Genomic DNA, 27,564 nt, shown 5'->3' with positions numbered 1-27,564 from the left:
CAACTATCAGATCCTGAGCCGCGTCACATCAAGCTCCAAGCTCTTCGTCACCATGAAGGCGCTCCTTGCAAGCATCAGCATCCTCTTTGCCTTCATATCTAGAGGTCAGTTTCATCCCTCTGATTTTGAATCTCTGTAATGCACAGATGTGATGTTTCATGTTGTTAGCTGTAGTTTCTGCCATGCTTTTTTTGGCATGTGTGTTATGGTAAGATCTATTGACCTGGGGAGATTTTGCTACAAGTCTTTCTATTGGATAAGATGTTTTCTCGGTTCAATTACAGGATCATTGATTGATGCACTTGGAGATGTTCATTTATTGATTATTTGACTAACCCACATTTCATATCAACGGGAGAGGTCCTTGGGGGGGAAAAACAGATTGTTTACAATAGACTCCTGGACACTTCCAGAGTTATTCCGATTTTCAGGCACATGTTTTGGGTTCCAGTCACTGGCAACACAAACGCGTCCGTTTACACTGCCCAGAAGCATTCCGCCATCTTGCATACAAAGCTGAATTATTCCAGATTATAGAGACTTCAGTATCTGCTCTTTCACGGGCCAGGCAGGGCCATCCAGCCTGCCACTTCCACTGCCTGCTCTCTCTTCCTGACCCGAGCCCATTTCATGACATTGTGCTTCAGCTGTGTCAACTTCTTCAAAGTGAGTAACTTGTAGACACAATACTTCCTCCCAGCTTCACCCTGGCTTCTGGTGAACCTGTGGTTGTATTTCGGAATGTCATCGACAGAAATATCGCCTGGCTCAGATATTATTGTTTCCCGAATATCTTAAAAAAAATAGTCTCAATATTCTTGTAGTTCTCCAGAGAACTCAGGCCCCCTTCTGTTAGTGTTGCAGCTTTTCTTAATCGACGTCATAGTGCGTCAGACCGCGCGCTCAGTTTTCAGCCCTCGGGGGTGTTTGCACACATGTATAAATTGGTATTGAAATAGCCCTGCAGAAAAACGTAGATCTATGCATTGTGGGGGACAGCCGTGGATAGGGCCGCTTGTTTTCTTTCATTTCCTCGTGTGTGCCCTCTGCATAGGCTCGGACGCCGATGACGCGCCCCAATGAATAATAAATAAGTCTTTCATTGCTTCTTTACTTTCTGTGTTTTTTTTACTTTGAATGCTCTCTTTACATTTTCGTCATAGACAAAGAAAGAACCGCGATTTCTAACCTGTTTTAATTGCATCTGAAAGCCCTTAGGATGTATTCCAGGCTCCTGACAAAAGCCAGCACTCAGTCCATCAAATGGGATATTCACACCGTCTGGGCGAAGGTCGCACCTCATTAGTCGGAGAGTCCTTAATACAGCAATTAACAACTCAGCAAAGTGTCTGCATCTAGGCTTAGTTACCACAAGTTGCAGCTTTATTTTAGCAACATTTGATAATGTTTTTTATTTAAATGTACTCACTCAGCAGCAGAGGTTAAATTATGTGGCAAAACCAGTTGATCCACAGTGTTGATCCACAGTTATGCTGAAAAAATTCGCATAGCAAAATCCAGCTGTTTCCAGCGGCATTGGCTATTAACATTGAATCCATGTACTCGACCACACTTGTATTCGTCAATTCACCAACTCACACATTACTGTATTCATTCAGCTATTGAACCATTACACTATATTCACTAACTCACCCATCTGCACAGGCACATTACTGTCAAAAAATGAAACAGCAGCTTAGCTGATACAAAGCCACACGTATTGGCTTTCCCAGTGCTTGGCTATGCTTCTCTTCTGTTCAGGAAGCATTAAGGAATTCTTTTTTTTTGGGGGGGTGGGCATTTGGTACATTCATCTGTAGTGCATTTCCTTCCCCTTCTTAATAAATTAATAATTAGGACTTTTTCTTGCAGGAGACTCACTGAGCTGTGAAGTTTGTTCGAACGTCAATGGCACAACATGTTCTGGCAACCAGACCGTCTGTGAAGGCCACACAACCAGGTGCGACAACACCTACCTGGAGTTCACATACGGTAGGTGTCATGCGGCCACGCACCAGGGTTGCGGTGCAGGATCCCTATTGTGAGGATATAAGGTACACCACAGCAGTGTAGACTGCTTCTTTGAAAGGGAGACAGGGGTGGCAATGGGCCTGTCCGCTGAGGCAGGGGTGCGCCACGAGAGAGGCCAGTGAGGGACAACTGGTCGCATTGGTCATCTGTAACACAGGGGAATGTTGTCGAGGAAACTAAACCTCTTTGTTGACTGAGATAATCTGAGGGTTTATGGAAGGCAAATGGATGGCAGGGTCAAACCATAGGACATTGATATACAGAAGTAACATGATGCACCAATCACAGGGAGCAATGGTTAAAGATGGGAAGGTGCAGGTCCAATCAGAATCCTCCATTGAAAATAATAAGATGAAGATCCTATCAAAGTGCCTTGGTATAGACCTAGGCATGGCACAGGTCCAATCCCAGCACTCCATAGAAAATAATACGATGAGGCCTCTACCATGAGGTGCGGCTCCATTCACTGCTATTCACAGAAAGTAATCCGATGACAGTCCTAGCAAGTGTCTCAGTACAGAGAATGGCCTCATGTTAGAACATCTGTATGCGCCAGAGATACACTACCAGAAGACAAAGGTCCAATCACAGCCATTTATACACAATAACAAGGTGAGGGTCAATAGAATCATTTTCCATAGCAAATAATAATTATAAGAAGGTCCAATCAAAAGTTCCGCAGTATAGACAATGGGATTGTATAGCAATATTTTGATGCCCCAGTGATATCCCATGAGAAGGTGAAGGTCTAAAATACTACCCTATATTCAAAACTAGGAAGAAACAAAACCAGGACTCATGGACAGATAATGAGAAGATGAAACCCTAATCTCAGGGTCCAATAGAGAAGAACCCTCCAATCAAAAGACCACATTTAACGACATGTAAAGATCAGAGCCATGGCTGATAGTGGGGAAGTGCATAACCAGCCACTGACCTGCTCCCTCAGCACTCCCTGATGGGTGATGTGAAATACTGAGAGCCAATGGCATGTCTCCGTTATACATTAGTGGAAGAGACTCATCCATTGGAAGGACTTCATGAATGCTGCTGATCTATTAGAAGGGCTGCAACAGGGACCAGTCTTTCAAAAGATCCATGAGCCCAGCTGCAAGGCTGCTTGACAGATAATGGGGAAGTGCAGGTCCAAACACAAACCCTGAACACTACAACAGGTAAATGCAGGGTCCGCCACACGAGTCCCTGGTTGACAATATTACATTAGGGTTGTAATCACAGGGCACAGAGACAGACAGCACAGTTGTATTGATCGAATGATTGTGCACTAGAGCAGTGAGCTAATTTAAAACAATCCTACAATGAAACAAATCCTGAACATTTAGAAGATGTGCCTCGCCTTTGAAAGAGCATCATGAGGCAATGTAAGGCTAGTTTAAGAACAGATATGGGGTGGATCCGTACATGTCAGGAGCACTGAGGTCCAATGGGGACACAATGGTAAAATGTTTTTCATCTTTCAATGATTATATACACCAGGGGCTTCAACATGTTCTTGTCTCTTTGCTTTTTATGTAAGACAGAAATTGAGTATCTGGGTGCTTGTGTCCCAGCAGTCAGAACTTTATCCAACGATATGTAAATAATAAGAGTATTCATGAGAGACTCATGAGAAACATAAAATAACATAAACAATGTGCTTGAATAATTAGTAATCATAATTTTTATTTCCTGATCTTTGTATTGTTTTTTGAAATACTACCCCAACCAGTGCTTAGGTTTGTAAATACTGAGAGTTCTTAGGAGACCGCCACCAGCCATGTTGTAAGCTGGGGTTACCAAACACCAAGGCTGCCTAATCTTGAACCCATCTCATGCCTCTTTCTTCCACCACTCTACACTTACGGTCTCTTTATCTCACTCTTGCAGGATCTTTTCCTCCCTCCTTTCTCCCCTTATCACTGTTTTGTAATGTTCTGCTTCCTACTCTTTTCTTCCTTTCTCTATCTTGTATACAAATACATTCCCCATTCCTAAAAATGAGCAGTGGTGCCTAAAGCAGGTGCACAGAGTGCAATAGGCTGTTTTCAACTATTGTTGAGTGTGAGGAGAGGCCAGTGTTTAGGCATCTCATGAAGATCTGCAGCTCCCACAGCAGAAATAATAAACTTCAGGTCATTTTCCCTCACCTCTGGGATACTGGCAGTCAGTCAGCCATCAGCCTTAGTTTCACAGCAGTCCTTCAAGTTCCCTGCACAGCACTCCTTCACTGGCCTTGAAGGACTTGGAACTTGAACAAAGTGGGGTGGCTTGAGCCGCAGTGCCAGACACATTTTCCAGACAGGGGATGTGGATCCACTGGAACAAACAATAGAACTTGATTGAAGTGGGTCTTATTTCAAGTTTTGTCCTCAGGCTGCTCTCCAGACACAGACTAAGTGTTGAGTGATGTTTCTCATTGTAGATAGCACTATGGCTGTCTTTGAATTGGAGCACACAGCACCCAGGCACAATGAGGTATGAGGTATTTTCATCTGGATGTCATCTGTTAAACTGAAGTAGTACTTAGGACAGGCATAGAGGCAGGACTGACCTAGAACATGCCCTCACCCCACACAACATACCTCTATCCCCACACCTCCCTTCTACCATCAAACAAATGGTAGTGCTCAGGAAAACTAATCAGCAGTCCCTTGTTATCAAAAGACTTTATGGAATTTTTTAAGGTAGTCCTGTATCCAACCTCCTCACCTCTGGGTCTGGATTGCAACCCACCAAGCACAGGAATGGAGGCTTTACAATGGCTGGGAGAAACGTTCCACCCTTATCCTTCACCAGTCATATGCCGGGACTAGGGTATCCAATCAGTCCAACTATTAAATGTGCTACATGCACTACACGTGCGCACACTCTTACATACACAGAGGGTGCCAGCACAAGGGTTTAGGCATACCCACAACAGCAGAAGTTTACATGATCATGGACAAATGTAATTAGGATTACAAGCAAGAAAATAGCCGATATTTAAAGACAATATAAAAAATTACTTCAGTGAAAATGCAAGCTTAGAAGCAGGTTTATCACTGAAGAGAAAGGAACCATTTGGAGGTGGATGTGAATAATGTCCACAGGGTTTGTGCAGTGACTCAAAGAGAAGGCAGCTGATGGGCAAAGTAGGCTGCCCCAGTGGCCCATGCAGTATGCTGAGTTGGGTGGAAGCAAAATGGAAATGACAATTGATCAGGCCACTGGATGACGCCCGCTGACAAATGTGTATGTGTATATTTTGTATTATGTCTTTGGAAAAACAATAGTCCAGCAAGACAGCTGAGGCAGTTTCAAAAGTCAGCTTTATGGTATGTTTTCACCCCCTCTTTATACAATATGCTCAGGATAGGGACAACAGTCCTCTGAACACAATTAAGGCGTGCTTGTTCCGCCTCTCAGGACACAGGACAGGGCCAGGACCTCACATTGTAAAATATATTTCTAGGACTCTGCACATGTTTAGATTAGAGGGACAGCAGGGCTGAAAAAGAAGTCAGGATACCAGTTAGAAATGCAGTCAAGTACTCAGGACACTGGGACATTCCCGCATGCCATGCAAAGGACATTCCTATCCAAACGTGGAAATAATTTATCATTTAAAACAATAAATAGGGAAAAGAATGCGTGGCGCTGGAAACAGCTGCCTACAATATCAATCAACGGGGGTTTGCCACTGGCAGTGGGTTCGGCAAGTGACCTGGTCAAAGACCAGCACTATCGCCATTGCCCACTCCACCCAGCCACAAGGTTCACCACCCACTGCGATGATTTGGGTGAAGGGCCCAGTCACAGCTAATCCTTGTAGCCTACCTGCAGCGCTCATGCCCAAAGGCCACGCGCACCAGGGGCTGGCGCCCACAAGGGGTTGGGTCAGTGCACGGCCTGACAGCCACGGAGTCTCTGTGGCCAAAGTACACTGAACATGGAAGAAGGTTTGCACAGCAGGTCTTGGCTGCCCAACATTGGTTGGGTGCTGGCTCTGGACAAAGCCAGGCCCTGTAGCCAATTCCAGCTGCACTTGGATCTCAGTTGCCTGCCTGGGGCAGGATTGGTGCAAGCCTTGCCATAGGCCAGCTGCAGCCGCCGACCCGCACTATGCAACTCTAGCACACTGACAGGCATCTTTGGACTTGTCTATATGTTCTGTTTTCCCATTTTAGCATCCTGTATGAAATGTTGCTATGAGCAAGAAACACTGATAGGATTGACTGCAAACTTGGCATGAACGCAGAAATTGTGTTCTCCCCTATGTTAGGTGTAGATCTGGAGCAAGAAGGATTTAAAATAGTTACTGGGTGAGCATGTTAATACTTTAGAATTTCACCACCATCTAAAATATCACAAATCCCTAATTACATTTGATTTTTTTATTTGCCATCTTTAAATTTGCATTAAAAACAAATCGTTATTTGTGTGATGGAGGAAAAAAAACCTTCCAATATCATGGGGGAGGCATGAGCTGCATTAGATCTGCCCAAGGCTTCGGGAGGGCTGGGCGCCTAAACAAGGGGAAAACAACTGTGTTTTGCACATGGCATAGAATTATGCAAACGGCGGATGCAGCCCGCTACACAAATGCACCCTTTCTTTTTCTCCATTGGGAAAACATTTTTGATTTGGACAAAGCCCTTTCCCTTCGTCCCTATCAAATATGGCGGTGATAAACTGCTCTCCAACATCTTGGAGGGGACTCATTCTATGGCCATTTCCAGGGTGCGGAAGGATGTGATCAGAGTTTGCAGTATCCACAAACGTATGGGTTGTTGGCATTTTCCAAACTAGGAAGACTAAAAACTGCCTGCTTTGCACACTTTACACCCTTTTTATGACATTTGTACTGTATATTAACAAACATAACACATTATTTACATTAATCCCTTAGCACCATCAGGTGTCATAAGAAGGTATGGTGCCTCAGAGGACTAATTAATCTGCTCTATGAATTTCAACAGGTCTACTTAGCCTTTCTGAGATTGATCAAGGGAGTGCCATTGAGTTGGCTAGGAATAAACATCTCTTATACAATTCCAAGATACCCCAAGGAGTGAAAGTGTGCTTTATGAACACAGGTCATGGTATCTGCAGAAAGTTGCAAAGTGGTGGCTAGAAGCCCTCTCTGTAGGAGAGTGCTTCACAGCCTGTTTGTTTTTATCGAGCATTGATTTGCTGGGCATTCTCCATCATGGAAATGTGTTTTGTTGGCTTTTGAGGCGGGGTGACCTTATTGACTTTGTGTTTCCATAGATGGCCAAACAACATCCATAACCTTCAAGGGCTGTGCAGAGAACCAGAACTGCAGCAACTACTTCTTGAGTGAAAGCATCAAAGGCTTCCAGTTCCGGATGCAGAAAAGCTTCTGCGAGGAGGAAAACTGCAATGCTAGGGATCTCGTTGGTAAGTGGACCTCAAATATCATACTGTGCCTAGCTGAAACGATAATGACTAAAAACAATTCTCTTTTTCATTCCAAATTAGTTGAAGAGCTCAGGCCTGTAAAACATTGAGCCTTGCAGTCTGAACCAGAACAGTCCAGAGTAGAAGCCCCATTCCTCCATTAGCAGAAAGTCTCTTTGAAGGTCCCAAAATATTATTCGCTTCTTAGAAAGACTGAAATTAGTAGTCACAATGCAAGACTTGATGGGTCTGGAGACCTCATCAAAAGACAACTCAAAGCCACATATGGCCACCATTCCAGTGCTGTTCTTGGCCAGGAGGTTTCAATGATCCCTGGTTCTTCTTCGGTGGGTGATATTCCCCTGCCTTCATGCCTGCTGCCCACACCAACCCACCAGGACACACATTTCATTTTCAGTGGCTAAAAGGAACAGGACAATGTTCAACTCCCCTTCCACCACAGCCTCTGTGTATTCATCACTTAATTTGTAAATAAATATGTGCCAGGATCCTTGTCCGGAGACCACTGCAGTGAGCACCACCCAATGGCAGTGTCCGCGCTGCCAAGGACAATTCAGACTTTTTAAACAAAAAAATGACTAATGCCTGCCGCCCAGGCTATTCTTATATTATTTAGATGACATGTCTTAGTCATGTTTAATGTTTATAGAAAAACAACAGTTTTTCTCTTCATCACAAAATTAGGCAAACAGCACCACCATGTGGCTGAAAGGCAAACATTCTGGTGTTGACAATTAAGTGCAGATGCCGACCACCGGAAACCACCGGTTCAGATTAAGCACTAAGAAGACCCATCATACTTCCCAAAACATTTCCTCTGTATGCCTGCCGTAGTATCTCCTCTAACATCTGAGTTTTCTTTCAATGTATCGTTAACAAAATTCAGCACCATTAACTGAGGGACCTTAGATCTCAACGTGACAATGTTCTTCTCTGTTCACATAGTTTAACACAATGTGTGGTGCTTTCATAAGAATGTGTCCTTCATTATATTTGATTCACACTGCATGCGAATATATAATTGGGCTAGGGAGCCAGAGTTATGGAGATATTGCACCGCTGCAAATTTATAACATTTAGTAGGTGTAAAGCTATAATGGCTGCCCACTGGCTTTGAGTGGCTGCACGTTTGTGAAATGCACTGCCCTTCCCCTGTGGTAAATAAAATTCCTTACCGGGACTTAATTTGATACAGAAACATAATAAAATAGCTCAGTAAAATAAGAGGCAGAATCCGTGGTATTAGAGGTTCGGAATGGGCTTTATTCCAATGATCGATTATAATCGGTTGCTCCAAGTTCCATCACCACGGAGGTTCAGGAAGTGAAGTACATACTTTATTGACAAGAAATGATTTTTATAGAACATACATTACAATGAAGCGAATGCAGTAGGCGTAACAATTGATAAGGAAAATGACGATTCATATGCGTAACCGAAAATGGGCATAATAAGGAGTAAAAAGGAACATAATTGGTTATGATGTCATATATAGGTGGATCTATAAGATAATACTTGGCATAGATGCGCGCGCAGCAGCATGACGTGTGATTGACGTGCAACTAGGGGGTGAAGGGGACTTGACATTTAGCTCTACATGTGGAGACGAAAAGTCTGGGGGGTCAAGTCAACCTAATCCCAAATCATATCTAACATCCTATGTTTAAAGAACTATGTTATCCACAAAAGAAGGACTCTCGGACAGAATCTATTCTATACTGACTGTGCGTGCGTGTACAAGCGTCTAAGTGTCTACACTAAATGCGAGGGGGTAGGAATATTCCATGGTAACAGGACTATGAATTACTTGCATAAAGACAGAGAAGCCGGGCCTTTTGCTCGGTAGCTGGAAGAATGTTTACTTAAACTACTAGACAGGAATGCATCGGCTAAGGAGTGAAGCAGATAATTCGAAGGTGAAATACAGTTCTTGGCAGAGAATAGGCTGATGTCAGGCTTCGTGAGCCGCGCAGAGAATGAGACAAAGTTCATGGTCACAGATGCAGGCTCAGACTGGAGTTTTCAGAGGCAGAAGGCAAGAAGAGTTTGATGACAGAATCAGGGCCTACTTGCCTGGACTGTAAAATGGCATAAGTGAACCATATAAAACCGGTGGTCTTTCATACTTAGGAATGGAATATTCAGCCTATTCATGGCGGATCTGACAGAGGACATGTTGACGGTGGACGCACATGTGTTTGCGTCTTCATAACTGGAACTGGAGGGAACATACATGTACTTGTAACATGCACATAGAACCGTTGGGGTCCAAGATAGGGGACATAACTGACCAGAAAAATCCATATTTCCACATTCCCTCCTTGTCCCCTACTTGCCCGTTAAGAGATATCAATCTTCATCAATCCATTGATCTGTTCATATAACATCATTTGTTCTTCTTTCTTCTTCCGTGACGAATGAGATCTTGGTGGTGGAATACACGATGTGGCACACAGACCACAGATCGCTGGTCCACATTGTAGACATAGACAGCAACTGAATAGTATGAGAAGGCCAATACCTAGGAAGGATAGAACTCTCCATCCCCAGGCTGATATCACACTCCAAAACCAACTGGACCAAGTCCAAGTGCCTGGGTTCTGGTGTATCTGGCTTATAATCTTATGAAGGCGAGTTATAGCTTTATATACAGATGGCGAATTTTCTGGTATGAAAATGCAACAGCTTGATCCGATGACCCTACAAGCTCCGCCCCTATCAGCCAGGATGACGTCAAGGACAAGACGATTTTGAAGCACAACAATCCGCATAGCAGACTGCTCTTCTGTTAAATTGCCTAAAGCGGAAATAGTTTCATTCACTACTGCTTCAAGGGTTCTAGTTAATCTACGTATCAGCTTACTATTAGTAACAGTACCTATATAGGGAAAGAGACCTTTATTGAAATCTACGTACTTGTCCCATGCCGTCTCAGTATAATCGACAATTGGGAGATCTCTCCGCTCTCTGTTGTATACTAAATGAATATTTCTATAATAATCAGGAGGAGCTAGGAAAACAGGTGGTAAAAGAAATGCAATGTAGCAGGTACCATCCCAATCTAGAGGTAGACGCATATATGCAGTCTGACCACATATAAAGTAGGAGTGGCGATAAGCTCTAAATGAAGATTTGCCTTGATCACTGAATTCTACTGTAGTAGTGCATTTACTATGGCCCATATGTATGGAACCAACCTTTCTTACACACAATTCACCCTTCGCTGGGAATACTGACATTGTTGGTAAAACTAGTTCAACTTCGGATTCGACATTTAGAATCATGAGATTAGGTGTAAAGTTACCTAATCCATATACTTCATTTTCTAGATCAGTTCCTGTTCCTTTGGGGCGACCCTCCTTGTCAGGGTAACAGACTTTGAATAAAACTAGGTTCAGATTTCCCCATACCCATTGGTCTTGATAAACTGCTGTGTCTGAGTCTATGGAATTCATTAAACTAAACCATGCTCCACAGGAGCCATTATGTGTAAACGGATGTGGGAAGAAAGGCAGGACTCCTTCATAATTCTGATAGGGAGGGAGCCGGCCACACACCCAACAATTAGTTGCATTACTAGTCTGATGGGAATGATGTAACATACTAATGAAAGTGTTATTGCGCAGCGCAAGTCTATAAGACAATTCATGCGGGGGTAAGTCACTAAAAGAATGTTCAGCAGTAACATTGTAAACGTTTCTGGCAATAGGGTAATATATGTGCAACAATATACTTGCAGTAATTATTAAAAGACTTAAGAAAAACAAGATTAATAATGTCACTATGCAATGGCTACGCAGTGATTTACAATACGCCTGTCGTTTCATCATTTTTCGCGACTGTCCATGATTCAGGTCTAGGGGATACATGTCGGAGGCAGATTCAACCGCTTCACCTAGGAGAGGACTTAAACAATCAAATCGTCCGACGGTTTGGGTCTAAGTTTCGGCTTATAAAGTTCCTTACTGGTGGCTTCAGCCAAAGGTAGTTTTGAGTCAATGGGTGAGGACACACGAGGTGGGCTGTTTACATCTGAAGGAAGTCCATGAAATTTCTTGATATGACTTGAATGCACCCATCCTTTCCTGCCCTCGATCTTCACGGCTGTCCTTGTGGTCAGCAAGACCAACTTGGGTGTCTTCCACCTGGGCTCCAGCTGAGTCTTTCGGTCGAAATTTCTCACAAGCACAAGGTCCCCCGGAACTACGTCATGGGGTTTCACCTCAGTATTGTCGGGAAAGGCTGCAGCTACCTGTGAACGACAAGATTGTAGTGCAGACATCAAGGAAGCCAGGTAATCTGTCAGCATATTGCAATCAACATCAGTTATTTTACGTGGTATAGGCGTCCCCCACATATTAGGTGGTCTGCCGAAGATCACCTCATACGGGGATAGCCCTGTTCGAGAGTGTGCTACCATTCTCATGTAAAAGAGTGCAACTGGTAACGCTACTACCCAGTCGACACCTTTCTCTCTGCATATTTTGGACAATCTGATTTTCAGTATCTGATTATGTCTTTCTACGAGACCTGCTGCTTCGGGGTGTCGGACACAGTGGAATTTCCACTGATAACCTAACAGAAGTGAAACATGTTTCATTAGTTCGGATGAGAACGGCTGGCCGTTATCTGAGTGAACAACACGTGGTAAACCGTATCGTGGGAAGAATTCTCGAACTAACTGTTTGGCAGTAGTCGGGGCAGTGTAATCTGAAACCGGGTATGCCTCCGTCCAACGGGACAGAGCGCAGACAACTACGAGAACATATTTGAATCCTCGACATCGTTCCATCTGGATATAATCCATCTGGAGTACTTCAAAAGGGTGATTAGGAGGATGAAATCCACCTTGTTCTACGGGAACACTTTTTCCTGGGTTGAACTGGCAACAGATCATACAGGTACGAACTTTTTGTTTGGCTGCTGCTCGCAAATGTTTATTGAACCAAATGTGTTGAATGCTGTCTAGCATAGCTTTTTCTCCTAGATGTGCTGGACTATGTGTAGTGTTAATTATAACTTGGACCATTGAATCAGGAAGGAACCACACAGACTTTTCCTTCATCATCCATCCTTGATCCGTTTGGATCCCTCCTAATTCGGTCCATTTCTTTATTTCATCTGGTGTGGCATGTGTCTGGATGTCAATTACGTCAAGAGTAGGATCTTTAACTGTCATACAATGTGTCGGCATCGGGACTATTGTCTTTGTCATGTCGGAGGTTTGAGTTTGAGCAGTCTGTTTAGCTGTTCTGTCGGCTAGATCATTGCCTTGAGAAATGATATCAGTAACCTTCGTGTGAGCCTTACATTTCATAATTGATATTGCAGTGGGTAGATGTATTGCATCTAATAAGGCATGAATGAGGGGTCCGTGCTGAATGTGGGCACCGTGGGAAGTTAAATAACCTCTCTCTCGCCATAGCACGCCGAAGTCATGTACAACTCCGAATGCATAACGTGAATCAGTGTATATGTTGACTTTTTTATTTGTGGCTTGAATACAGGCTTGTGTCAGAGCGATAAGCTCTGCGGCTTGAGCTGACAAAGTATTTATACGATCTGTTTCAATGACTTCAGTATCTGTTGTGACTGCGTAAGCAGCCACTAACTCTCCTGTATTTGTTCTCATACATGAACCATCTACATACAATGTCAGGTCTGGGTCTGACAATGGGACATCGGTTAAGTCTTGTCTAGGTTTCGTCGTTATTGTAATAACTTCAATACAGTCATGGGCTAGTGGGTCTGTTCCGGTTACCGGCAAAAGTGTGGCAGGATTCAATGTGTTACAGCGTCTGATTTCTATATGTGGCTGAAACAATGTAAGTTCGTACCCTGTAAGTCGCGCTATAGTCAAGTGTTGTGTTTGCGTTCTATTTACAAGAACCTCTACTGCATGTGGTACTTGAACTGTCAGTGGATGTCCTAACACTATGGCATCGCTTTGTCTGATTGCTAAAGCTGTCGCTGCCACTGATTTTAGGCATGCAGGCAAAGCCTGAGCTACGGGATCTAATGTACTAGAAAAATAAGCACATGGTTTGTGTGCTCCTGCTTGTTCCTGTGTGAGTACTGACAAGGCAGTACCTTCGCGTTCTGTAACAAAGAGTGTAAACTGTTTTCTGTAACATGGCGTTGCTAAAACAGGTGCTTGACATAAAGCTTTCTTTAGGCTTTCAAAAGCTTGTGTATGTTCCTGAGTCCAAGGGAGAACAGTCGATGTGGCTGCCTCCTGTGTTGTCAACTGAATGAGTGGTTTTGCTAGAAATGCATACTGAGGGATCCACTGCCTACAATATGAAGTGAGGCCTAGGAAAGCCCGCACCTCCTTTTGTGTCTTGGGTATTGGCATGTTAGCTATTAACTGAATGCGGTCGGGTGTAAGCTGCCTTCCCTCCTTGGACAGCGAGTGTCCAAGATAAATAACTCGCTGGACACAGAATTGCAGCTTAGAAGGGGACACCTTGTGCCCCTTTTCGGCCAGAAATTGTAAAACTGTCAGTGATGCTTTTTCACATTCCGGTTCGCTTCTCGCGGTGATCAGCAGATCATCGACGTATTGAAGCAGAGCAGTGTTAACTGGCATGTGGATACTGTCGAGTTCTCGTTTCAGTGCTTGGCTATAGATGCTGGGGCTTTCTGTAAATCCTTGAGGTGCGCGTGAGAATTTAAAGCTACGCCCATTTAAACTAAATCCGAACAAATATTGGCTTTCCGGATCTATTGGGACGCTGAAAAAGGCATTCTTGAGATCGATTACAGTAAAGAATGTCGCTTCGGAATCAATAGCTGTCAGTAATGACGAGATATCTGGGACCACAGGAAATTGTGGCACAATGCATTTGTTTAATTCGCGCAGATCAATAACCAATCGATATACTGGCGGGGCCTTTGGATCTGTTCGTTTAAGAATCGGAATTATCGGTGAATTACATACATTGGAGTCTGTTTCTACAACTACTCCTTGGGTAATGAGCTCGTCAATGATTTGTAGTAAAGCCACTACAGCATCTGGTGGTAACTTGTATTGTCGCATTCGTGGTAGCACCACTCCTGCCTTTAATGTGACTCGATATGGTGTAATATTCATGCATCCAACATCAGTAGGGCCTTGTGCCCATAGATGTGTAGGTAAAGTCTGCAGTCGGGGATCCATGTCTCTAGACACATAGTGACCTTTAAAATCACGTAAAAACAACCTTACTCCTTCCGGAGAACAACATATTATAGCTCCTAGAGCTTTCAGTGTTTTTATTCCTAACAGATTTTCTGGACATGATTTAGTAAGCAATAAATCTGTAGTTCGGGTCAAAGGTCCTATCGTAAGTGGGAGAGGCTGTGACACTTCATTAACAATAGGTTTTCCTGAAAAACCAAGGGAAATATTCTGTGAGCCTGAGAGGGGTGCCCCTGGAACTTCACTACGTTTTATGGTTGTTCGACTTGCCCCTGTATCGAGTAAAAATTTTCTGTCTTGGCCTAATAATTCACTATGTACATAAGGTCCTTCTTGATCTACAGGGATCTCGATAAGGGGTAAGTCAACTTCCCTCTCTAGGCTTGTTCATGCGTATCGTTGATAATCAGGATAGTCGTACTGTGCGGTCTGGTACAGTTGTCGTGTCGTGGTTTGTGTGGCAGCAACAGGCAGCGCTGGTGCAGCTGGCACAAACTGTATAGACTGTTGTGAAGCTGGCATGGACTGTGCATGCTGCGGAGCTCCTTGTTCATTCTGGTCCTGTCTAGGTGGCCGTGGTCTTTCTTGTGCTTTACCTATGGTGATATTATGTTTCAAAACTGGACAATCGTGTACGTAATGACCTGGTTTCTTACAATAATTGCATGTCCCTTTTACAGGTCCTGCTGAATCACCGGAATGTGTCATACCCTTTTTATGTCCTTCAGCTGGAACTGTCTGAGAAACTAGCATTTTCATTTTCGTGTCTTTCATGCGTCTGTGTTCATGTTCTTGTTCCTCTCTAATTCTATTGTGATGGTACTGTAACATTTGTAACATTTGTGATGGAGTGTTACCTTGCCAGGTACTCTCGAATTTTAATACTCTATTCTTTACTTGGGGCAGAGCATTTTCTACTAATTTTGTTACAAACAGATGTGGGTATGATTCGCTACTTGCTTTTAGGCCACTATTTATACCAAAACATTTTTCAAATCGGGCATAGTAATCACTAGTGTCTTCATCTTGCTTCTGCTTACAGGCTGAAATTGTACCCCAATCTTCCTTTTTCGTAGTTAATAAACGTGGCAGTACCTGTACTAATAAACCTGGTAGTGCTTTAGTTTTATCCCCAAGTCCTGCTCCTGCAGTTCGGGCCTTTTCTTCCGCTTCTAATACTGACCATTCTATCTTTTGGTCTCCTACCTCCCACTCCTTTTCCCTGAGTTTCTCATAAATGCCAGCAGGCATCAATACCTTTAATATTGTCATAATGTCGGGATAGGTATACTCTCCCATGAGTAACATGTCTTTAATTTCTCGGTGAAAACCCGCTGGATCTTTGTCATGACTGGGTACCACTTTCTTCATTTCTAACAATTCTATTTTCGATATGGGCGTATATACAAATACGCGCTTAAACTCGTTGTCCTCGCCCTTTATTGGGTGCACTTCTCGTAAGGGATTCTGTCTATCCATGTGATACGTGGTTCTTTCCTTGATGGGCAATGAGACACGATCTGAACATACAAAAAGAATATACTGCTTTCTTGATTCTAGAATTTCTTTAATTAATTTAGTACCTGAACCTCTCCATCTATTCATAAGCAATTCAGTCAATATGTCAGGTAAGGGACCAGGGTCCGAATGCTGACTCTGATATAGTATAATGAGTTGTTGAATCATATAAATCCCAGCTAACCGCTGTTCATCTGGGGTGAGATTCAAAAATGTACGTGCTACTGTATCATCACTATATTTTCCGGGACTGTCCACCCAATGGACAGCTGCCCTAGCTAAATCTTGTTCATCCATAGAATCGAGGAAATGATAACCCCTTCGTTCTCGGAGTAGTTTGTCGGCGGCTTGGAACGAATGCTCGTTAGACCTGATGTTAATTATAGGTATTTGGAAATTCCTGTTATTATCTGAACATATCGGACGTATCGGGTCAATAGGACATCTATTACTATTACAAGATCTTCCTCTACCTACATAGGCTATGGTGTCTGACTGTCCTGCGGGCAGTCCAGACCCTTCCTCCTCGTTTTGTTCGAACTCGTCTACCGCTAATCTTTCTTCGTGTAGGCGTTCTATTTCTTTACGGATCTTTCGGCACATGGCTATTATACAATTTTGTTTATCATGTCTACCTTCTGATATATTCTGGCTCCATCTGGTAAGAATTTGCATTGCTTCCGGGTCTACCCCCGGTCGGTCTTCATTTCTGATCACACAATTTATGAGGAAACGTAACAGTTCCCCCTGTATCTCCACTTTCTGGTATTCCATAGCTCCGTTAATACATTCTGGATCTCGCCCTGTTTGGACAAAATGATATATTTTATCTAGATGCGCAGTCATTCCTGGTAACTTCCCTAAATACACCGCAGCTCGTCTGATACGCAATGATGCCATGATCATTTCGTCCTCTTTGCCAGGCACAGGGTCATATCTACAATCTATAAGAAGTTCCTTAAGCGTACGGGCATTTATGAGTTTGGGGGTACGTGAATGTGCTGACTCTTGAAAAGTAAGTTTATTTATTCTGGGTGGCGTAGAAAAAATGTTGCTAGCACCTCCCACAGCCCCATCTGGGGTGTCGGGTGTGAAAGGATTCGTTGAACGTGACACAGCAACTATAGGTGTGGACACAGCTATAGAAGCAGCTGTAGGAACAGATGTAGAAACAGATGTGCTTGCCGGGACTTGTGACACGATCTGTTGCTGTAGGGATACGGGTACTGGATCTTGGCGTTGAACCTCCCTGGTATGCGGTCTATGTAGGGCGGAATTAGCATATTCGGGAGCTGCGTCGTCTAAATATGAGGAAAGAAAAACATCTTCTGCGGTTCTAGGATGCCCCTTAGGATGTACCTTTATTGGGAATAATGGGGGTGGCAAGTCTTTCGGTATTTCTGGAGTAGCTTTAGGTAATCCTTCGGCCAGAAGGGGATACATACCATTCATAAGGGCATTTCTTTGTCTGTCTACTTGTTCTGATTTCACTCGGATACCTTCTTCAATTAATAAATTTTCTCGAACTTTATTTGAACTCTCTTTATTCTTTTCTTCCTGTCGGAGTGCTTTTTCTGTACGTCTATGAGATTCTTTACGCCATAACTCAATGGCGTCTTTCTGTGACTGTCTGACTTTCCTTTTCCATAACTCTTCTTCTACTTTCATGATGCACTCTGCATCCCAGGCTCCCGCTGCGGGCCACCTCTGACTTTCTGGTAATTCCTTGGTGTAGTCTACCCATAAATCAAGAAATAATATAGCGTCTAAGCCATGTTTGTGATACATGAAATGCCCTGGAGTGTCCCTAGGAGGAATAGGGACGGCTTCTTCGAGTACCCCTTTTCTAGTAGTGATTTGTCTTAATTTCGAAAAGAGCGGCATATTGAGAACTGATCCGATACTTAATCTTGAACACACTTAGTACAAAAGCACAATAATGAACAACCACTCATACCACAATATGCAGGACGTTTAACACATCAAACATTAAACATTAAACATTTTTTTTTTTAACCTTTAAAATAACCAACCATGATGATCGTCTGCATAACTAATCACCAAGCATAATTCTTTGACAATAACTAGATACTTCGGAATACTTGATATACTGCTAAACAGTACATATACACTGCTAAAACAGTGCAGACCGGATTTGTGTACCCAAACCCGTCTTGACCGGCACAACCTATGTGCACGTCAGAAATGCCTCCCCAGTAATGGTACTCACCGGGTAGCTTCGGAAACGGAAGGCCTCGGAGACTGAACTGAACTTGAACCGAACTGGACTCGACTCGACTCGTCAGAAACTGGACTCGACTTCGAACTGGTGGGCCTCTGTATACCTCGGATCTTGCTCTCTCAGCTAGGCTCTGGTCGGGATACTTCGCACTTCTCACCGCCTCGTCTGGGTGTTGATCGCAGCCTCAGTCGCCCCCGCTTGACCGGAGGGAGATACAGGAAATCCTGCTGGTACGCGTTATTGTCCGTCCAGCTGTGGCAGGAGACCGGGCCTGCAACTCACCGCCGGCGCGTGAGATGAGAAAGTGTCCCTGTTCGGGCGCCATTCATGTGGTAAATAAAATTCCTTACCGGGACTTAATTTGATACAGAAACATAATAAAATAGCTCAGTAAAATAAGAGGCAGAATCCGTGGTATTAGAGGTTCGGAATGGGCTTTATTCCAATGATCGATTATAATCGGTTGCTCCAAGTTCCATCACCACGGAGGTTCAGGAAGTGAAGTACATACTTTATTGACAAGAAATGATTTTTATAGAACATACATTACAATGAAGCGAATGCAGTAGGCGTAACAATTGATAAGGAAAATGACGATTCATATGCGTAACCGAAAATGGGCGTAATAAGGAGTAAAAAGGAACATAATTGGTTATGATGTCATATATAGGTGGATCTATAAAATAATACTTGGCATAGATGCGCGCGCAGCAGCATGACGTGTGATTGACGTGCAACTAGGGGGTGAAGGGGACTTGACATTTAGCTCTACATGTGGAGACGAAAAGTCTGGGGGGTCAAGTCAACCTAATCCCAAATCATATCTAACATCCTATGTTTAAAGAACTATGTTATCCACAAAAGAAGGACTCTCGGACAGAATCTATTCTATACTGACTGTGCGTGCGTGTACAAGCGTCTAAGTGTCTACACTAAATGCGAGGGGGTAGGAATATTCCATGGTAACAGGACTATGAATTACTTGCATAAAGACAGAGAAGCCGGGCCTTTTGCTCGGTAGCTGGAAGAATGTTTACTTAAACTACTAGACAGGAATGCATCGGCTAAGGAGTGAAGCAGATAATTCGAAGGTGAAATACAGTTCTTGGCAGAGAATAGGCTGATGTCAGGCTTCGTGAGCCGCGCAGAGAATGAGACAAAGTTCATGGTCACAGATGCAGGCTCAGACTGGAGTTTTCAGAGGCAGAAGGCAAGAAGAGTTTGATGACAGAATCAGGGCCTACTTGCCTGGACTGTAAAATGGCATAAGTGAACCATATAAAACCGGTGGTCTTTCATACTTAGGAATGGAATATCCAGCCTATTCATGGCGGATCTGACAGAGGACATGTTGACATGTTGTGTTTGCGTCTTCATAACTGGAACTGGAGGGAACATACATGTACTTGTAACATGCACATAGAACCGTTGGGGTCCAAGATAGGGGACATAACTGACCAGAAAAATCCATATTTCCCCCCTACAGAGCAGCATGCCTACATGTGTATTTACATGAAAACAATCTTCACATACATACTTGTACATACATACAGGCACACTCATCTGTGTCTGTATATGTAGAAAGAAGCATGGATGCACAGAAATGACAAACGACCCCCCCCACACACACTTTTTGTGAGGGGTGATTGCATGATATTCTTCTAGGTGTACATAGTATATAACAAGCATTGAAAATGCAATAGGTCTCACCTTTGATTAAGTTAAAGCCATTTGCTTTGCTAATGGTATTGTATAACAAAGCAAATGGCTTTAACTTAATGAAAGGCGAGACCTATTGCATTTTAATTCCTGAAATGACTCCATCATACCATTTCACATAATTCCATGCCATTTGTGGTAAAAACCGACCGGGAAGGCATGAGAACAACAGAACGCGAGTGGCTGCTGTTCACGATGCTTTTGTTATATGCGTCCTCGTGCCAAAATTTGACATGAGGGCTCATTTCGCACAAAAATAGAGCTCTAAATGGCGAACATGTCTTTCCCATGATTAGGAGTAATTTTGTGTTCATTTTGCCAAAATTACGTGGAGTTATGCGAAATACAATTTCGTAAATTTCACAGACCCCTCGTGAAAAGGAGATCTTTGTTGCCAACTCTATCCATGGCTGCAAATGCCACTCTGTTTCCGGCTTTCTCCCTCTTAAGTCCCACCTTTCACCACCACTCTCCCTCATTCTTTTGTTACTTTGATGTTTCTTTATTTCTTTCTTCTTTCCATTGTCTCTTTCTTTTCTTTCTTCACCACCGTTTTCCTCTCTTTTTTCTTTCTTACTTTCTTTTTTCTTTCTTTCTTTTCTTTTTCTTTCTTGATACAGGGCGCAAGGCATCTTTCATCCTCCATGTAGTGATTGCAGATGTGTAGTGGGGGTGTAGGAGTAGGGCCTAGAAGGCTTGAGGGAGAGCAGCAGGGAGAGAGGGCAGCTGTGGGCAAGACACGAACAGGCCCCCACCTGTCCAAAACACACACACAAGGCACACAGTCCACACAGCAGCTCAGATAGCAACATACACACAAACACAGACCATGCACAGCAACACTCAGAACCACACACGCAAACCACTACACAACAAAGCACACAGTAATGCAGATAGTAAAACAGAGAAACACAAATAACACGCAGAATACATACCAACATCCACACAACACCCAGTCTCTCTCTCACACTCACACACAAGTCCAGCGCCATTATAATGTGAGCAACATGTTTTAAAGAAATGCAACACGACCGTTCTCTGGTATGTTTGTTGTTAGAATTAATTTCACACTGACACACCTTAAAACCACATAAGCATACATGTTAGACTAAAAACATATGAGGCTTCTCATGGACGGGTTAGTCACACAATCATTTAGTTATTTAGTGCACTGCTCACTAGTGTGTGAGCCAAAGTATATTTTTGGGAGGTATCAGTAACAGCTTCTAAACAAATAGCGACTGCACAACACTCAGAACTGAATAGAAACACAAGCTGACATGCACAGGGGTGGAGCCCGCCCGCAAGGGCGAGCCGCATTCTAAGGCGGGGGGCACCAGAAGATACTGGATCTCACAGCCCCCACCCCACAGAGACAGTCCCATAACCATCTGGTGACCCCCACCTCCCATAATCAGAAAGCTATCTCAGGAGAAGTAAACGTTTTGGAAATGACAAGTCTGGCAGACACACACAACACCACGCCCCCCACCTCAACCACCCCCCAGCTCCCACCCTGACCACCCCCTGATACGTTGTTCTGTCTGGGTATTCATAGAGAAAAAAATATGTGCCCCGCGAGATACATATACATATCGACAGAAACATATATGTATATGGATGAATATTAAATATGCGTACAGTTCTATACACATGTGTATAGATACTTGAATACACAGATAGACATTACAGGTATATATATATATATATATATATATATATATATATATATATATATATATATATACACACACACACACACACACACACACAGACCAGCAGATGTACACGTATTTAAACTTACAGCTACACCCCACACACACACAGGCACATGCACACACAACGTTAATCTGCAAGGCTGATGCACATATGTTCCGACAGAGCCATAAATGTACAAGACAGATACATATGTATAGACAGATCGATAAATATAGAGTCAAGACCATTAACCCTAAATATGTTGTAATATTTGTGCGGAGTTATATAATTTCTGCACCAATAAAAGTTTGAAAACTGTGTCAGCTTTGCAGATAAACAAGGAAGCAAACAAGCTGTGTAGTGAAAGCGGCTTAGTGAAAGCGGCATTTAAAAGCGGCATTTTTGGTAACCGTAAGAATAAATAATAATAACAAGCTGCATAGTGAAAGCGGCATAGAGAAAGCGACATATGAAAGCAGCATTTTTGGTAATCGTAAGAATAAATAATAATAACAACAAGCTGCGTAGTGAAAGCGGTTTAGTGAAAGCGGCATTTGAAAGTGGCATTTTTGGTAACCGTAAGAATAAATAATAATAGCAAGCTGCGTAGTGAAAGTGGCATTTGAAAGCGGCATTTTTGGTAACCGTAAAAAATAAATAATAATAACAACAAGCTGCGTAGTGAAAGCGGCATAGTGAAAGTGATATTTTTAAGAAACGTGCCGGTAACAATAAATAACAACCAAAACACACAAGAATGCGCACCAAGTTCCATGCCGTACAGGAAACAGCATTTCCATTGCTATGACACCAGAATGAAAAATGGCATTGGGCTGCCCACAGTCCCTACGGACTACAGACATTCGCATGCTTTTTGCTATGAACAAATGGCAAGATCAGCCATGTTTGTCCATGCAGACGCGTGCATGAAAGCCCTCGGCAGAATCGATTCCAAAAGGTACTTGCAATAGCGAGGGCAGCGCATGCGCTGCTTTCGCTAGGCGAGACCTAAAAAGAAGTGAACCTAATACAAGCCTCGAGACCATAGTGTGTTTGACCTGCATAAGTATACATCCCACCCAGCAATGCACATAATAAAGTCAAGTTTACCCAAACCAAAGTATAATTTCCTTTCCTTTGGCTTCACAGTACCGCCCAGGAACGACACACCCAATGGAGTGCGATGCCCCGTGTGTTATTCTGAAAACGCCACTACCTGCCAGTCTATTGAAACAATGGAGTGCACCGGCCTGGAGACCAAATGCATGGATTTTGGAGGAAAGATACGCCAATACGGTATGCTAACCCATCATGATTTTAGGTGTATTTGACTAAGAAGGGGCTTTGTAAGGGAAGCGGTCACCTACAGAGTGTCAGTCAGGCAGGAATGGAATCAAAGCGCATGATTTAAAGTTAGATGATTAACTTATGTGGGATTCCCAATTTAAATCTAACTCTTCGACAAAATGCAGTTTGTTTTTATTGCTTCTTTGGCAACCAAGAGGCATATTATCAAGGACGGCATTAAAATTATCGCCGGTTTAGCGACAGAAAATTGCCGCTACAGCAGCGATAATGAGCTTGATAATATGCCCTGGAGAATTCAAATAGAAGCCCATGTTGACACCAAAACATGGACTTCTATTGGAATTCTCAAGGGCATATTTATCAAGCCCATTATCGCCACTCTAGCGGCAGTTTTCTGCCGCTAAACCGGCGATAATTTTTAATGCAGTCCTTGATAATATGCCCCCAGTCTCTGACTTTACAAAACTGGAGACTGCTGGATCCACCCAGATTCCAACCATGGGTAGTCAAAATGAGGCAATCTAAAGATTAGGAAGAACTGTATTCCCTTAGAAGAGGGACTACCCATAGGTTTATACAAATCTGGGCAGAAGATTAAATGCTTCAAGAATAGCGGCGAAGAGGGGCAGCAATAGACACATATAAGCCAACCATTAGTAATGAAGGGCCAACTGTGGACATTTTCCGTAACTGTGTGTAGTTTTTAGGAGTACCAGAATAAATTTGATAAGATATGCAAAATGAATTTCTTTGAAAAAAAAACAGAATTTATGTATTTTGCGACTATAAAGGTAATTTCATGTATCTATGAATTATTACTGCACATTACTATTTTTTGCCACTGAATTATTGATTTATTGCTTCTTTAGTACCATGTCCCTGTGATTTTTGGGATAAATAAAGCTTAAAAAAAAGACTTAGAGCTAGACCGGTTCTCCATATGAAAGATGCAGACAGGTTTCAAAGGACATGGCTCTATCTACTCAAGCATATTGTTCACTGTGAGAAATGCTGGGATTTGACTTTGAACAGTTCCTTGAAAGATCGGACCATCAGTGTGGGCCCACAGGCAAGGACCTTCCTTAAAAGCACAGTGCGGCAGGAGCAGGATTACCTCTCATAGATATATTTATTGATTCACATCTGTTCCTTTAAATCTATTGAGGACGTATTCCTACTCCTCATATGTTAACTCCTTCATAGATTCAGAACATGCATTCTCCAAGAAAGGCAAATACCTAACTTTCCTTATCACCCAATGCCTTAGAGGCATTTGACAAAATTCAATAATAACTGACTGGTCCACAGGTCTTTGCATATCTGCCCTTCGTTTGTACATATTATGACTTCTTTCCATTCAGAACAAGATCTAATATCTTCCTATGAAGTTCCTGCTTGAACTCAGTCACTCAAAATGCAACCAGTCTTTTTTGCTTTTGGAATGTAAATGTGTATGTATTTACATAGCGCCGAATCACCCCTAGGGGTATCTCAGCGCTGTACCCATACCGCTGTAGGAACCCTTCCTGGCTATCCAAGTGAAGTGTCCACTCCTGGGCACCCCCATGGTGAAGCCAGGCATCCCAGCGCTGTTGGGGCCGTTGTGGAGATTAAGCAAGCTATTGCCCAGAGTTGCAGCATGGGACCCATGATTAGAATAGGCACAGAGGCGAGAATATCAGGTCCGAGGAATTTATAGCCCGAGACCCTGCCGCGGCGGGAATCGAACCCTGGTCCCGGACCACAGCTCTGCATCGAGGTCTGCCGCTCTAACCATTGAGCCACACTTCTCCACAAAGTTCTGTAAGAGTAAAAAAGTTGCTCACTCTAGCTTCCCTAGCTTCCCTTGAACTGATGGTTTGTACCTGTCATCGCTTTACCAAGTCCTCCCTATCATGCATGGGTATAGCAAAAGGCTGCATCATAAGAGCTGCGGGTTAGGTAAAAATGGGGAGGAGTGAAGTCTGGTTCTAGAGCAAGGTGGAAGAATAAGCTCTACCTGGTGTCCCAACCTCAGGGTACATTTAAAGTTCTACACTTAATTTTTGGTAACATTGAGAAGTTTATTGAGAAGGAGGGGGGTTGTAGCAAGTGCATGAAATAAATAGAAGTGTAAGAAGAATACATGCTGCTGTGCATGTGGACAAACAGTTTGTCATGTTCATGTTATCTTGTAAATTCCAGGGACATATTTAATGCATTTTAGGGAAGTATATAAACATTATACAGGGTGTATTTGTAAGTACATGTGATATAGACTTATATTCTAGTATCCTTTAATTGAGAATACCCCTTTCACAATCTTTATTCATTGGCTAGTATTTAGTGGATTCAGTGATGTGGCCAAGCCAATGTCCTTGATGTCAGGCGTGGTAAGCTGCACCTCCAGTCTTTCTCATGACCCATCTCTTTTTCTCTTCACAGACAAGATCTTGACAGTTGCCACCAAGACCTGTGTCAATGAAGACCCTTGTAAACAACCAATAATGTATTGTTCAGATGGTCCAGCAGTAGAGATTGAGCACTTCCACTGCTCCGACGGTGAGAAATATTCCTAAAACAAGGGCATGTCAACGTCTCCAGATCAGCAATTGGCTTCCTTTCCCCAGCAAAATAGTTCCTCCTCAGAATTCTGCATCTGTTGAGTATGCTCTTCTAGAAGTATCGTCTCCTGGTCAACCAGCCATTGACCTCTTGTATGAGCCCATTTCACATACATTGATTTTATTTGTTTTCTAGCACAATCTGCCAATTTCATTGCATCTAAGTACAGCCATGCTCATCATTTACATCATGCTACTATTGATTGGTTTGGAAGAAATGATCAGTGATTGTCACAATGTTTCTATGTAATTCCTTTGATAAATTTACCAGGGCATATAATATCAATATATAGGTTTCCATGTGATGTGCTACGGTTCAACAGACATGTGAAGTTAGTTCTGATTGGAAATGGAGGTACTGCACACAGGAGGACACATGATGTCAGTACAGAGTAGAAGGGAATGTAGATTTCAGGCAGGGAATAAGTGGCAGAAGGTCAAGTATTTATACTAACAGCAGCATGCCCCATCACTTGCGATGGGAAGATGACTCCACCATCGCAGCACCCACTCCATGAAACTCGGGGTTCAATCAAGCTTTGGAGCCATTCTTTTCAAGTTTACCTAAATGTATTCTTCAATTTGCTCCAACACATTTATTTGGAATTCATAGATGAATTTTGACAGTTAGTCAGTCTGAAAGATTTGGGAGTTCAAATAAATTTGAAATTAAATTATTTAAATATATTTAAGGTGAATATTCCTTGCAATCTAATTTACAGACTGGAGTCGGCCAGAAGCTCACATTGTCTGCAAAGTGATTGCCATGGCTTATTTAAAAGCTTTCCACACCGAGTGGTCGAACAAAGATATGAGGAAGATGGTGCCTCAACACTGACTGGCTAGGCAGATATTGCAGGTGCATGCCTCTGTGAATGGATAAGAAGAGGTGGTCTGATCAGTTTAGGATTGAAAACGCCATAATCTCCCTGGGTGTGAAGGCTCCAGAATCAATTTTTCTAACCTCATCGGTTCTGTAAAACTAAGCAGACCAAGATGCAGTATGATCAAACACCAGCTTTTAAAAATAGGTTGCTATTCTGTAAAAGTCATCACATGTCGACATTGTACAGTGACGTTCACAAGGATGTTTTTATTGTTATTTAGTCCTTTGGGTGTGAGGCACTATTGCCTTGCAATCCACAGATGAGCTGACCTGGTAAACCTAGAAGACCTTTAGCCAACACTGGTTTATTTGCTATTTTAATATCTAGAAATGGATCACTTCTGGAATACAGAGCTTCTCTAAATAGACACAACATTCCTGTTTGTATGACTCTTTGGTGTTCATTTTTAAAACCATCAAAATTATAACTTGCAATCTGTTTTGACTTTTTCCCTATATATTGACGCCCGGTTTGTGTGATAGGATGAATTTTACAATAAAAATATGAATAGAATGATGGGTTTCCTTGACTTTTTTCACAGGGATGTGACCCCTATTTCAGAATTTTCCACAAATAAAGTTATGCTGCTGTGCTCACCTGGACATCTAAAATCCCCATTTTGGAGTTCTTTATAAGTCTCAGTGTATTCACTGAAAGTATTTTGCCGGGAGGACTGCATTACAATTTGAAGGGTCATCTAGTTTAGAGAATCCACAGTTCTTTTGTGCCCTGTCCTGCCACACTCCTGTTTGTCTGACTCTTTGATGTTCATTTCAAAAATATGAAAATTAATAATCTGCAATCTGTTTTGACTGTTTCCCTATATATTGATGCCCGGTTTGTGTGATAGGATGCGTTTTACAATAAAAATATGAATAGAATGATGGGTTTCCTGGACTTTTCCACAGGGGTGTGCTCACTTGGACAACTAAAATCCCCATTCTAGAGTTCTTTATA

At 42.8% G+C, this 27,564-nt stretch overlaps 1 protein-coding gene across 1 annotated transcript; it reads left to right on the top strand.

The window, feature by feature from the left end:
• Positions 1–27,120, top strand: LOC146808865 (phospholipase A2 inhibitor and Ly6/PLAUR domain-containing protein-like). Its single transcript, XM_085615679.1, has 5 exons — positions 1–104; positions 1,873–1,992; positions 7,282–7,431; positions 22,959–23,105; positions 25,542–27,120. The coding sequence occupies exons 1-5, from the start codon at positions 53–55 to the stop codon at positions 25,673–25,675; spliced, it is 603 nt and encodes a 200-aa protein (XP_085471805.1). The 5' UTR covers positions 1–52; the 3' UTR covers positions 25,676–27,120.
• The last annotated feature ends 444 nt before the right edge of the window (positions 27,121–27,564 follow it).

This window comes from Triturus cristatus, chromosome 7 (assembly GCF_964204655.1).
Source record: "Triturus cristatus chromosome 7, aTriCri1.1, whole genome shotgun sequence".
Lineage (NCBI taxonomy): Eukaryota > Metazoa > Chordata > Amphibia > Caudata > Salamandridae > Triturus > Triturus cristatus.
This window is presented reverse-complemented; position numbering and strand designations above follow the sequence as displayed.

Coding starts and splice junctions, on each gene's coding strand:
- LOC146808865 (XM_085615679.1), top strand. CDS start 53: ATGAAGGCGCTCCTTGCAAGCATCAGCATCCTCTTTGCCTTCATATCT. Junction 105..1,872: donor CTTTGCCTTCATATCTAGAG/GTCAGTTTCATC, acceptor TTTTTCTTGCAG/GAGACTCACTGAGCTGTGAA. Junction 23,106..25,541: donor AGGAAAGATACGCCAATACG/GTATGCTAACCC, acceptor TTCTCTTCACAG/ACAAGATCTTGACAGTTGCC.